This window comes from Ictalurus furcatus, chromosome 4 (genome assembly GCF_023375685.1).
Source record: "Ictalurus furcatus strain D&B chromosome 4, Billie_1.0, whole genome shotgun sequence".
Taxonomy (NCBI): Eukaryota; Metazoa; Chordata; class Actinopteri; order Siluriformes; family Ictaluridae; genus Ictalurus; species Ictalurus furcatus.
Window position 1 is genome coordinate 13,042,501 of NC_071258.1, and position 13,318 is coordinate 13,055,818.

The 13,318-nt window shown below is 40.4% G+C and overlaps 1 protein-coding gene across 1 annotated transcript in view; it reads right to left on the reverse strand.

Moving 5' to 3' along the window:
• Window positions 1-13,318, reverse strand: part of dennd4a (DENN/MADD domain containing 4A) — a 31,985-nt gene that overhangs the window by 12,067 nt on the left and 6,600 nt on the right. The window contains exons 4-16 of the mRNA XM_053623039.1: window positions 13,187-13,256; window positions 12,567-12,736; window positions 11,162-11,400; window positions 9,679-9,745; window positions 9,484-9,542; window positions 9,163-9,307; window positions 8,888-9,063; window positions 8,313-8,413; window positions 7,402-7,620; window positions 3,215-3,360; window positions 1,193-1,326; window positions 503-635; window positions 140-346 (exon numbers count right to left, since the gene is read on the reverse strand). Of these exons, the coding sequence (XP_053479014.1) occupies window positions 140-346; window positions 503-635; window positions 1,193-1,326; window positions 3,215-3,360; window positions 7,402-7,620; window positions 8,313-8,413; window positions 8,888-9,063; window positions 9,163-9,307; window positions 9,484-9,542; window positions 9,679-9,745; window positions 11,162-11,400; window positions 12,567-12,736; window positions 13,187-13,256 (1,866 nt within the window). The remainder of the gene's footprint in view (window positions 1-139; window positions 347-502; window positions 636-1,192; window positions 1,327-3,214; window positions 3,361-7,401; window positions 7,621-8,312; window positions 8,414-8,887; window positions 9,064-9,162; window positions 9,308-9,483; window positions 9,543-9,678; window positions 9,746-11,161; window positions 11,401-12,566; window positions 12,737-13,186; window positions 13,257-13,318) is intronic.

Below are 13,318 nucleotides of genomic sequence, written 5' to 3' on the forward strand. Positions count from 1 at the left end.
TTAGCCAAGTCTGGCACATTTGCATTATAGAGGTTATATTTATTAATGTGTAACTGCCTTTATAATTATAAGAATAAACAAATGCTTGGCCAAGCAACAATTTATGACAGAAACATCTGTGTTTATTTTTGGTGTTTACCTCGTCAGGTGGCTGCAGCTTCTTGTCCTGCATCATCCTCAGGACATCGTAGGCAGCTCGGAGTGCCCGCACCTTAGAGTGGCACGCTGCTACATAGCCTGGCAGGCAGATGAACCACAGGCCATGGCAGTGGCGCAGCAGACACTTGGACCACATGTGGGGTATGGACGAGTATGTCTTGGCCATGCGCTGAGCTGATTTTATCTCCTGATAAAAGGAATAGGATCAGAGAGAGAGAGAGAGAGAGAGAGAGAGAGAGAGAGAGAGAGAGAGAGAGTGACTGGGTGAGTGGAAGTTAAAAAGAAAGAGCAGCAGTAGCCATGCTCTTTCATCTGGACACGGAAATGGATAGGCGACACACACCTGTTTGGAGCGGCGGAAAATGGCGGATGGGCTCCCAGGGCTGGTGTGTCTAGAGTTTGAAGTTGCCATAGGGGTGCCGGGGCCCTCCTGGGGTTCACAGAGTTCAGCATTCAGCACGGGAAAGCCGCTATAGCTACACAACACATATAGGTTATCCATCAACACTGCAGCACTTTCATCCATTTGTCCTACATAGATTCAAATAGGTTTGTTAGATTTGGTTGGTGAATGCTATTTGCAATGCAGCAGAGCAGAAGAGCTTTTGTTTTTCAATTATTCTGGCTCCAAATTCCTGGCACGTACTGTATGCACAAGTGCACCACGCAAACACAGAATAATTGCAAAACATGTGGCATTTGCCACAGTGATTGAGAAATTTTTCAAACTGAATATGCATAAGCTGGAAATGGGAGGCTGAAAAACAGCACATTAATAGCTAAAGCTCTAAAGCTGTAAATTTGATCACATGCTCTGATAGGAGTCTATAATTCTGGATGGTGCATGAGGAGATTTATAGATGTTGGAATTCAGGGAGATTTTTAATGTGGGCTTTACATCCTCCGGGGAATAGCGGAGGATTGCAGAGAGCTTTTTCTGTTGCTAAGAAGAGCTTGTCATGACTCTTTTGTTTTGTAATGCTGTGCATGTATGCCTTTTTTCTGTGTGTGTGTGTGTGTGTGTGTGTGTTACCTATAAAGCATGGAGGGCTCCTCTCCCTCAGGCACAGGAGGAAGCTCTGGAGGTGTGATGAACACTGTGTGCTCACTGCGATGTGATTTGTCCAGCTCAATAAGCCTGGTGTCTTCCGGCCTCTCACTGTCCACCTGAGATTGAAGCATACTCATTATAAACTAACCATAAACACACAAAAACAACACAATGGCCCAACAAGAGACTTCCTGCAGTCTGAGAGCTGAATGATAGAGTATCAAACACAAGACTTGATAATCTACTGGCTAAACTGGATAAACACTGACTTATTTCACCTCTGCACCAAGAAACCAAACTCCTCCTAGCCTCTACCATCTAACACACACAGAGACACACACACACACACACCCCTGAGTGCAGTGACCTGGACTAAACACTGTCGCTCAGGGTGTACAGACACATTACATTGCAGTGCACTGGCAGCAGACTAGCCAGTAGCTGTGGCACATTTAGCTTCCAGACTTCTCTGTCTGCATGACCAAACAGACCCCACCATACATAAAGCACTGCCCTACATCCATCTAGGAATAACACCCACAGAAAGAGAGTTGAAGCATTCTGTCAATTAGTGGGAGAAAAATCAGTTACTAAGGTTTCGATAGAGAGGAAACAACACTAAGAATTGTTTCTTGGCAGGAATAGCTGACGCCCAATAGCACTGATTGAGTTTGCTTGCAGAACAGAAATGATTACTGAACCACTACACTTTCTTAGGAGGTCATCATGGCATCGACTTGAGCCTTAGCAGAAGTGTTTCAATGTGCTGGGCTCTACAAGCCCAAGGAATCTGGATTCCACCTCTGTGGCTCGCTTGAAATCGTGCGCAGCTAGCATTCCGTTCTCTGCTCAAACCCAGACAATGTTTTCGAGCCGCATTTGGCCCACTTTAAAATCAGCTCACACGGTCACTTCCATTATCAGTGCCCCGCTAAATCACTGTCCTTGGCAGGCTTTAAATGGCGAAGGACGAGACATGGCAGGCAATGACTTCCACTGTTTATGGCTCTAATGAACAGTATGATCTGGAGCGGAGCCACCACCAGCTCTTTATTGGATGACAGAGAACGAGAGGAAAAACAACTCATTCCTCATTCACAGTGAAGCACGAGTTGTATAGCACATCTCATGCACTTATTAATGCAGAAATTAATAAACCTTGAAAATGCTGTGTTTTCCATGAGAGAAACTTTGGTAATGCACAACACGTCATTTAATCTCTACATGTAGCCGTGTTCAGGAGAAATGGGTGGAGACGACAGAGCATATGAGGTGTGTCCTGACAGATTCTGAGTCTTGGCAGTAATGCAGACGTGCATCTGTTATGTGTTGCACTCTAATTGTATTTTAATAACACATGCCTTCAGCACAAGGTCATACACAAATAACATACACAGACTAAAAGTTAATCTGTGTTGATGAACAGATTCAGTAAAGAATACAGCCGAATATGCGATATTCTTCTTCTTATTACTAATCTCTAAATAAAAAAAAAAAAAAAACTCCAATCTAAACAAACAAAAGACGAATTCTATAAAAGAACACTTTTTTTTATCTTTATGAAAGGTTACAAAATCTAGCTGCTTACCTTTCCTCCCTTTTCTGTGCCAAAGAGCTTTCCAAGCAAGCAATAAATGCAGGGGTTAGATCAAAGAGAGAGGAAGAAAAATAGCACAAAGGAGTGGGCAGAGTGGTTAGAGAAAGAAGAAAAATCAAGCATGTAACAGAGAATATTGCTCTGAATTTACTGGCCTAATTGTCATAATTCCTGAGGAGCTTATAACCTTGTTGTTTTTGCAAATCATTATGTATTCGGTTTAGTGATTTTGTTTTAGATCTTCACTTGGCATAATGCCTGGAATGTGGTATAAAATTTTCTTTAAAACACTTTATTGAAGCAAAAGTGTAGCTGGCTAAAATCTAGGCCATTTTTATCCACCAAAGTAGGACATTTTTTGGAACCTTTAAAAAAAAATGCAAAAAGTAAAAGATAAAAATTTCTACCTTGTCTACACAGTCATCAAAAAATGCCAAGCTTGCATCCTTATCACTGACAAAGGAGCACTCCTCGATAAAGCGAATGAACATCTGAGTCTTGGTCATGAGGAAGTAAAACTTCTGATGGGAGCGATCACGGCTCTTCAAAAACCCTGCAGAAAACAGGAACCATTAATCCTCATATTTACACCTGTGAGAGTTCATAAATGCTTTAAAAATGGTGTGGAGACCAAGATGCTCATAGCAAAACCTGATGTTGTCCTATGTCGTAGATTGTTGTCTTGTTACAAGACCTGCAGCATTTAATTTTGAACGTTGTTTTTACACATAATTGTAAACATTTTCCCTTTTTGTGCAGAAACTTATGCACTCAACTGTATATATACACATACAGTCCCCTCTGGAAGTATCTGAACAGTAAGGCCAACTCTATTCTTTAGACATATGAAGACATTTGGGATTGAGATCAGAAGATGAACACAAGACGATAGATCAGAATTTCAGCTCTCATTTCCTGACATTTACATCTAGCTGTGTTACATAATTTAAAACATGGCACCTTTAGTGGTAGACCACCAGAATTTGTATGTGAGCAAAAGGATAGGAACAGATAGTCTTAAAGTAAATTAAATTGAATAACACTTAATATTTGGTTGCATATCCCTTGCTTATAATACCTGCATCACCCACTGACATCACCAAACGGTTGCATTTTTTGTGTGTGTGTGTTGCTTTTCCAGGCTTGTATTTCAGCGTCTGTCAGTTATTGTTTGTTTTGAGGGGTTTCTCCCTTCAGTCTCCTCTTCAGGAGGTGAAATGCTGCTCAAATGGGTTAAGGTCTGGTAATTAACAAGGCAGGCTAAAACCTTCCACTTTTTCCATCTGATGAACGTTGAGTTGGCAGTGTGTTTTGGATAATTGTCTTGCAGTATGATGAAGTTCCTCCCAATTAGATTCTCTGTAAATTGGCAGACAGAATGTTTCATTCTGCTGCTGCAATCGTGAGTTACACCATAAAATAAAGATTAGTGAGCCTGTTTTAGAAGCAGCCATGCAATCCATGACACTACCTCCACCATGCTTGACTGATGAGCTTCTATGTTTTGGATCATGAGAAGATCCTTGCTTTCTCAACACTTTGGCCTTTCCATCACTTTAGTAGAGGTTAATCTTGGTTCCAGAACTTGTGTGTCTCATCTCTGTATTTCTTTACGAATTCCAATTTGGCTTTCAGATTCTTACTGCCCATGAGTGGTCTGCATCATGTAGTATGATGATATTTCAGCACTTGAAGTCTTTTTCAAATGGTGTATTCTACTACCTTCACCCCTGCTCTATGAAAGTTGTTAGTGATGTCACTACCTGTTGTGTTGGGATTTTTCTTCACAGCTCTCACAATGTTTCTGTGATCAACCGCTATTGTTTTCCTTGGCCAAGCTGTCTGGTCGATGTCTGGTTGTTAGTACACCAATGATTTCTTTCTTTTTCAGGACATTCCAAATTGTTGTATTGGCTACGCCTAATGCTTGTGCACTATCTCTGATTGATTTCCCCTGTTTTCTCAGCTTCAAAATGGCTTGCTTTTCTCCTAAAGACAGGTCTCTAGTCTTCATGTTGGGTTAACCTTTTTAACAACAAATGCAGCCTTCACAGGCGAAACCTAGTGCTCAAACCAAGAGTAGATAGTCAGAGGTATTAATTCTTTAAACAATCAGTTGAATAGGGTTCACCTAGGCAGCAATAAACACCCATCAGTCACGTGTTCCAATATTTTTTGATCACTTGAAAATATGGTTCGTTCAAACAAAATGTTTTAAGTTGTTTAACACATCTAGATGGAAATATGAGGAAAGAAAGCTGAAGCTTTTTAACTCAAACCCCAATGTCTTCAATATATAGTGAAAACAACTGAATTGGCCTTGCTGTTCCAATACTTTCAGAGAGGGCTGCATAGTCAACAGTCTTGTTTCAGGCCTGACTTGTTCCAGATTTCAACATTCAGGCCAGCTGGAGAGCTCAAGAGTTCTCTCAATAAACTGCAGTGGGCTTTCCCAGCAATAAACAAAACTCTGGAATTAAGATTCATTGTTTTTGAACATTGAAATTCCCGCAGTGTTGACACTATTATGGCTGTCTGCACCGTTTCTTTTCTTTTCTTTTTTTTGCTGTGGGTTTTCCTTCCAATCCACAGTAGAGATGTAACGGTATGAAAATTTCATATCATGATTATCGTGACCGAAAATATCATGGTTATCAGTATTATCACAGTATTGTTAAAATGTGTTGAAAATAGGGATGCACTGAATGTTCGGCAACCGAAATTATTCAGCCGAAAATAGCAAAAAAAGCTTTGAAAAATTTTTTTTCGGTGTTTGGCCGGATAAGTGAAAAGGCCGAATATATTTGACAGAACAATGACGTGTTTGACGCGCCAAATAGCCTAGCAACCAGAGTGAGATGCGCGAATTTCATGACCTCCACTTCCAGCAGCGAGCTCGGAGCGATGAGGGGGCGCGTGCTACGTGCACAAGCGCATGTTCTTCGGATGTTGACAACCGTGACATTGTTTACTGTGGACACGTGCGTTTAATTGTTTCTGTTCCGGAGTATTCTGTCACGTTGCGAGACGTAAGGGAGTAGAATACGGAAGCAGGTAAAGACGTATTTATTTAAGGGAACATAACATTAACAACATATCTAACTATACTATATCTACTATAATACTATATCTACTATAATACTCCGCGAGGTGTACAGGGATGCGAGCGGTATATATCCCCAAGATAATCAGCATATAGAACCGAATACAACCATTTTTTACACTCTTGTCAATGCACCTTTTAATGCACTTTTTTGTTGTAGGCTACAGAGTGTTACATTCTTTCAGCAGTCAGTTATAGGCCTAACATAGGCTATTCAAGGGGGGCTCAAAGATGACCACATAAAAATATTTTTATTTTACTCATTTATTTATTTAAAGTTATATTGTGCCTTGTTGGTAGCCTATGCCTGCTGGAATGAAAAAAAAAAAATGTTCAGTGCTAAATAAATATTTTGAAATTGTAGTTTTTGTAATTGATTTTTTTCTTTGAAAAGCAAGACAAAATAGTAAAAAGCACATTTTGACTATTTAATTTATGCAATGGTGAAAAATGGTCAAATAAATGGAAAAAAAACCGCGAAAAAACGTGTTCGGTATTCAGCCTTCGGCTTAGTTTTTCATTATATTCGGTTTCGGCTTCGGCCAAGAACTTTCATTTCGGTGCATCCCTAGTTGAAAATGTACAAAAAGTACTGATACACACACTGAAATCATTTAAACAGGTTTTAACAGGTTCAGCCGCACACTGATTACATCACTTGCCAACTGCGGCACCGCCCCCACTTTCGTTTTGCTTTTTTATAGTATTAAAAATCATTTCGTTCAGTTAGAGAACATGGCGGAAGGCAGTGACGGCGCTCGGGAAAATTTCCAACCTTCCAAGAGGACCAAATCCGAAGTGTATTCATATTTTGGATGTGCTGAGGGAAACTTAACAGAAGACGGTAACCCTGTCTGCAGAGCTTGCCAGAAGAAAGTCGCTGTGAAAAGGGGCTTTGGCACGTAGCTGGTGCTTTTCTCTCTTTTCCCCCTCGCCGTGCGCATTTCACTTTTGCTTTTGAATTAGCAGCAATTGCTTGAACGGTGGGTTCATTATTATTCTTAATGAAAAACATAACAACAAAACAGTACAATGACGAACTCGCTTATATTAAACCAAATCTTCCGCCATCGTCTTGTCAGTCAGCTCGCCTCAGCTTCGTCACGTGATAAATGAAACCTGACTCCTGCTGATCTGTTCTGCGACTCTGACTCATTTGGCTAATGCTGAATTGAGCAGTCGCGTTCGGTTTTTAATTGTAGCGTCTGTTTTCACACTCAAATAAATTTTTGCATACTGTGTCAGACTCATGCTGGGTGTGTGTGGACAGCATTTACCGCGAGTTTTAAAAATCACGATAACCTTGCACGATTTTAATAACAATGAAATGTGACACGGTAATACTAACCGTTGGGGAATTTTATCGTGGTTTATCGTGAAACGGTAACCGTTTCATCCCTAATACACAGCACATCTGTTATCAGCTTCAATCTGATCCGAAGTGTGGTGTGTTTAACTAAATCTAATTAAATATTTGGATGAGAAACTTACCTTGCAGATCAAAGAGAGAGCTAGCATCAGTCGCTTTTTCTGAGGGAGCCTGAGTGATGGGAAGTAAGTAGGAGCGGTAACCCTTTAAGATGGCTGCCATGAAGCGCAGGAAGGCTTCTTGGATCTCTAGCTCCAGCGACTGGAGACTCTTCCCACTGCCAGGGTCCCTCTCACTCATGGACGAATCTATCTGACCTTCCTCACGACTCAGCAAATAATCTGCAATAAATGTACACTAATCAAATAGGCTCCTTTTCTATCTGATCCGAAAATACATTTTACTGTTTTGTGATAATGTAAGTATCATTTGGTCTGATGAAGATGATATAGTAGCTTTGAACATTTACATGTTTTAAACATAAAAGGCATGATTTACTCCTTAGACCATTCATATCAGGACTGCAATGAGTTCCCTTTAAAACTAAAGAGTCAAATAACATTACAAATATGTAAAGATTTATTGTTTTTACTGGAGTCTTTAAGGTCATTATAGCATGGTTTATCTAGAGCACATATTAAAGGACATATATTATACTTTACATACCGTAAATCAAGTTTAATACCCTTAACAGAACTATCAATCAGCACCTAGATAACATCACAAGGCTAAACAGACATTCAGATATTGACTCTGTCGGTGGCAAATACTGAACTCTGTCTCTAAAACTCAAAAATTCTCAAAGCCCAGTACTGTTATCTTATTTTCTTCTGTCTACCGTTAATAAAAAGATGGATGATTCATAAAATGATTCAGGGACACTTGAAATATGACATGGCATAACCTGCTACAACCACTCAGACAGGCCTTTCTAGTGCAGTGAAGTGTGTTAAATGAGTCTTGAATGGAGACTCAGTGAAGAGGAAAAAGTGAGAATTCCACTCTGCTGACACCATACTGACTCCAGACTCACCCTGCACCAGCTGCTGATGGAGACTGCTGAGGGTATTGATCAGACGTTTGCAGGCTTTCCTTGGCAGGATCTTCCATGTCAGGGCTCGGCGATCTTCTTTGCTGAAACCACAAACACACAAGTTTTTCATTAAAGGGAGGAAAAACAGGTAAACAGTGCAGAAAAGAGGAGACAGAGCCAAGCCTGCAGACAGCAGAGTTAAGAAATACATCTGACAGCTACATGACCACCATGACCTCCATAAACTCTTCAGCACTCTCCACCTGGCTGACAAACAGGAGCATGTGGTTACCAGATGTGCGACTGGGTGTCTTATCTTTTACAGAATGCTGCTCATTCAACATTAATGTAATGCCCAGCAGGAAAAGTATAGCTTCTGGCATTATCATTATTAAGGATCTCCTCAAGAAATCCCTGTCATAAATGAAAGCCAGCAAATGTAATATTATGAGGGGGGAAATAGAATTGGTATTTATATGGAAGAGCTGAAGAGGTCAGTTGAGTTTCACAGGTCATTCTTTAAGAGAAGCTTCCCGAGGGCTTCAAAACTATGCACATGTCAAAAGGTCACTCACTGCGAGATGGTGTTGGTGTCCAGGTCCACGCAACTGATATCGGCCGGTGGCTCATACAGGTCAAAATAGCGTGAGTCCACACCAACTATGAAGGGGCATGGAGCGCTGAGCACATCGGCCAGCGCCAGCGGGCACAGGGGAATATATGGGCATGGCCAGTGGAAAGGAAAGATCATCTGCAGGCAACACAATTCAATTCAGTATATATGAAGGTAAAAGCCAACAGATTTTTAATCATAAGTTAAAATGTAAGAAGCCTTGCAGGCAGCACTCACTGACACCAGTGCCTCGGTAACACTGGTTAGCACAGCTGGCCGCAGGGAATGAACCAGAATCTTGTGTTCGGTCACAGCCAGAACCAGCAGAGTCACTGCGTTTTTAGGACCCAGGTTTAGCAGCAGTGTCGACAGACTTCCACCACTGAGCGAAAACACAAAAGGGGAAGGACACATTCACATACAAACATTATGTCAGGAAACAGTTTTTCATGCACATTTCAAAATGATTAAGAAATCCTGCATCCCAGTAGGATTATTTTAATTCAATTAGTAAAATCCATTCTGATGGCCATAGTAGACAGTGGGTGTGTGACCTACCTCAGAGGCAGAGGAGAAGAGACAGGCTGGCTCAGCATGAGACTATCATGTGGAGATAACTATGGAACAAAAACACAGATCCCTATTTAAGCATTTCTGATGCCAGATTAACCACCTCTCCTACAAAAATGTAGATGTATACAAACATGGAATAAAAGTCAGGAAGCATCTTGTAAAAGTCCAATTCAAACTCACCTGGACCAAAATGCGTGGTCTTTGAGAAGATGGGAAAGGAACTTTGTGCATAAAATGAGAGATATGCCTGTAATAAAGAGAAATAGAATGATAAATATAGCTGCAAGCAGCAACTGTGGGGTCAAGCATTACATTGCATTACAGGGGTCAAGCATTACATTGTCAAATAACACCAATGTTTTGTCCTCCCCCAGGACATGGTCCTCCACATAGCTTTCAATTTTTGTGTCAATAAAATAAGCACTGCAGAGAAATGACCCGAAATTTTTGTTTGTTTGTTATTTCACCGTTAATGTCTGCCATATTACATTGCAGCTTTCAAAAGCAATACATGACTTTAAAGCAGCAGTCTCCAAGGAATAACATGACAAAGACATTACAATTTTAGGTCAAGCAGTTGAAGAGTTATGAGCACTTTTTAAATAAATTTACAGACAAAAATCTTTGTAGTGCTTGTAAACATTGAGATTATTCATTGCTATAGGAGTTGTATTGTTACTTTAAATTTACAATTTTGGTATGGCTGGACACACACACACACACACACACACACACACACACACATACATATATATATATATATATATATATATATATATATATTACCTGACCTTTACCTCACCAGAAAAAAATGTTTTCCCTTTTTATAATGACAAGTAGCAGTCAAATTAGATAAAATTTAACAGGGTCTCTTAAGAACTCATTCTTGAGGTGCATGGCAAATTTGGTGCGAAAACGTCAAAGCATTGCTGAGATATAGCCAAATTTCCTGTTTTGTCCAAAAATTTTTTTTTAATGTGGATGGAAAATTTTTGCATTGACATTACTCAGAAATCAGATGACACCAGAATTATGAATTTAATTCTAGTGCTCAATGACATGAAAATTTTTGGGGCCCCTGGGGGTGCTGTCCCATTAAGTACCCTCATGTTATGAAGACATCTAGCTGTTGTTCAGAGATAGTTTCTGCCGGTTTTGCAGCTTCACCGTCAAATTAATTTGTGTGTTACAGACGAAGTATTTGAGCATCAAAAAACCCTCTGATAACTTTTACTGAGATTAGAGGACGTTGAAATCATGCACTATGGATTAATATGGAAAAAGAATTGTGTTCCTATTTCAAAAGCTATAAGCAAAAATGTACCTTGAAATTTGACCCAATGGTAAGGCCAGATGCATTGAGGGGCAGAGTCCAAAATTGGTGTAATGACTATTGGCACTATGCCGAATATATGTACCAAATTTCACAACTTTTTACCATACAGTTCTAGGGGCTGTTATTGATTTCCAGTGTAGAATAATAATAATAATAATAATAATAACAATAACAACAACAACAACAACAAAAACAATAGGGTTCCAGCACCTTCTGTGCTTGACCCCTAATTATGTTAATTATATCAAGATTCATAATCAACATCTAAAACTGTAACAAATGAAAAAGAAATAGCCCAAATATGGAGAGATTCGGCAAGGTACTCACTTCTCAATGGGCAATGTGTGAGGCCCAGAAATAGAGTAGCGGTAGAGGAAGGTTAGGAAAGTGCGGAAAGCATCAAAAAAGGGCCAACGAGAAAGAAGGCAGATGCTCTTGTTGGTGTGGACCGTCATGGAGTCCTCAGCCTTCAGTCCACTGGCTTGTAGGCCTAGCTGTGTGCGCTGTCTATCAGTCAGACGCTCTTCTGGGTACACCTCATAAAACTGTATCGCTGCACCATAAACCTAGACGTGCAAGACATGCTCATCAATTAAGAGTACCAAACTGTGATCATAAAAAAGTAAACAGCACAGCTCTCTCTACTGGGCCGCTCATCTAATCAAATTAATCAAGTGCATGAGATGAAGGAATCTATTTCTGAGACTGACTCCGAAAACATATTCAAAGCATGAAAATTCAAATCTTGGAGTCAGCACTTCTAACTATTCACTGAAACTACCAATAGGGCGCACGGTGGCTTAGTGGTTAGCATGTTTGCCTCACACGTCCAGGGTCAGGGTGTGTGCGGAGTTTGCATGCGGGAGTTTCCTCCGGGTACTCCGGTTTCCTCCCCTGTCCAAAGACATGCATGGTAGGCTGACTGGCATGTCCAAAGTGTCCGTAGTGTATGAATGGGTGTGTGAATGTGTAAGTGATTGTGCCCTGCGATGGATTGGCATCCTGTCCAGGGTGTACCCCGCCTCGTGCCCGATGCTCCCTGTGACCCTGAAAAGGATTAAGCGGTATAGAAGGTGGATGGATGGATGAAACTACCAATATTGGGGTAGTTTTGTCTCGTTGAAGTCACTACCTAAATTAATAAATTACAGAATGGAGCTACATGAATAGGCTGGCGATTACTGTGCTTGCAGAGGGAGCAAAGGGAGTACACTGAAGTAGTCACTGCTCCAAATTCACTCTGCTAGCCCAAACAGAGATTGGTACATACATTATTACCAGAAAACTCATAAGCTTTTCAACCCAATAGTGATGCACATCATCTGTAGCATGTGTGTGATGGACAATAATCTTTAAAGTTTCACTGTACTGAGAAAAGAACAATAAATCCATTTACTTGAATCTCACTCATTAAGGAAGTGTAAGGCAGTTGTTAAATTATACAGATGAGACATGCATGAGCCAATATGCAGTACACAATTATGTAATGTTTTGAGGTATATTTTGGTGATAAGGCATAAATCAAGGAACTTCTTTGTGTGCTCTGAAAAAAGCAGTTCCATGATTAATAGGATAAATTCTACAGTTTTAAAGCTTAATTTACAAATACCTTTGACTGAGGAATTCATTAATTGAATTTCCTTACACAGTTTCTCTTGTAATATTTGTCAGATTTATTTTGATAATATTATTAGCCTACGTGTAAGTGTAGTTTTATACATTTTGCATTCACCTTCTCTCCAGATGCTCCAGTGAGAACAAATGTCGAGAACACAGGGAGAGAGTATTTCGTTTGAGAGGGCCAGCACTCTATGGATGCTCCCATTGGCAGACAGAAGAGGGGCACTGACTCGGGCAAAGGGAACGATTCATAGTCCTCTTCTGGGTACCGTGACAATAGGCCTAAAACAGCCGAAAAACACAAATCACTCTCAGCACTTCTAACAAAAAGTCTGCTTCCCCTAGCACAAATGATCAATGCCACACACGCCATAAGTTCTTAGTATTGTCTTGCATGTGGAAGGATTATTAGAACCAATGGGTTGGAACTAGAAACTGATTCCCATTCTACTACACTGCGTCGTCCAACTATAACACAATAACAATATCCCCTTGAGCAGGACATGATCCAGCAAAAAACAGCTGTATGATGATTTCATATCCCCCTCGCCCTGATAGAGTATGACTTATAATCATGTACACCACCCCATCTCTCTGAAAAGATAATATCAGACTGCTGCACTGCGCTGTTTTTGACTGATGCTTACTAATCATAAAAAAGTTTCTTTCCCATCTGGTGCTAAACTACCGCTAAACACAATATGTGATTTGAGTACATTTTGTGCTACAAACCTGCTTTGAATGCAAGAGTGTTTGTTTTGGCCAAAGACTTTTTGTAGCACAGGTACACAGAGGACCCCCACTGAAAACAGAAACAGAACAGCAACAATACTCCACATTACTCTGAAGAAAAGAATTATGAAG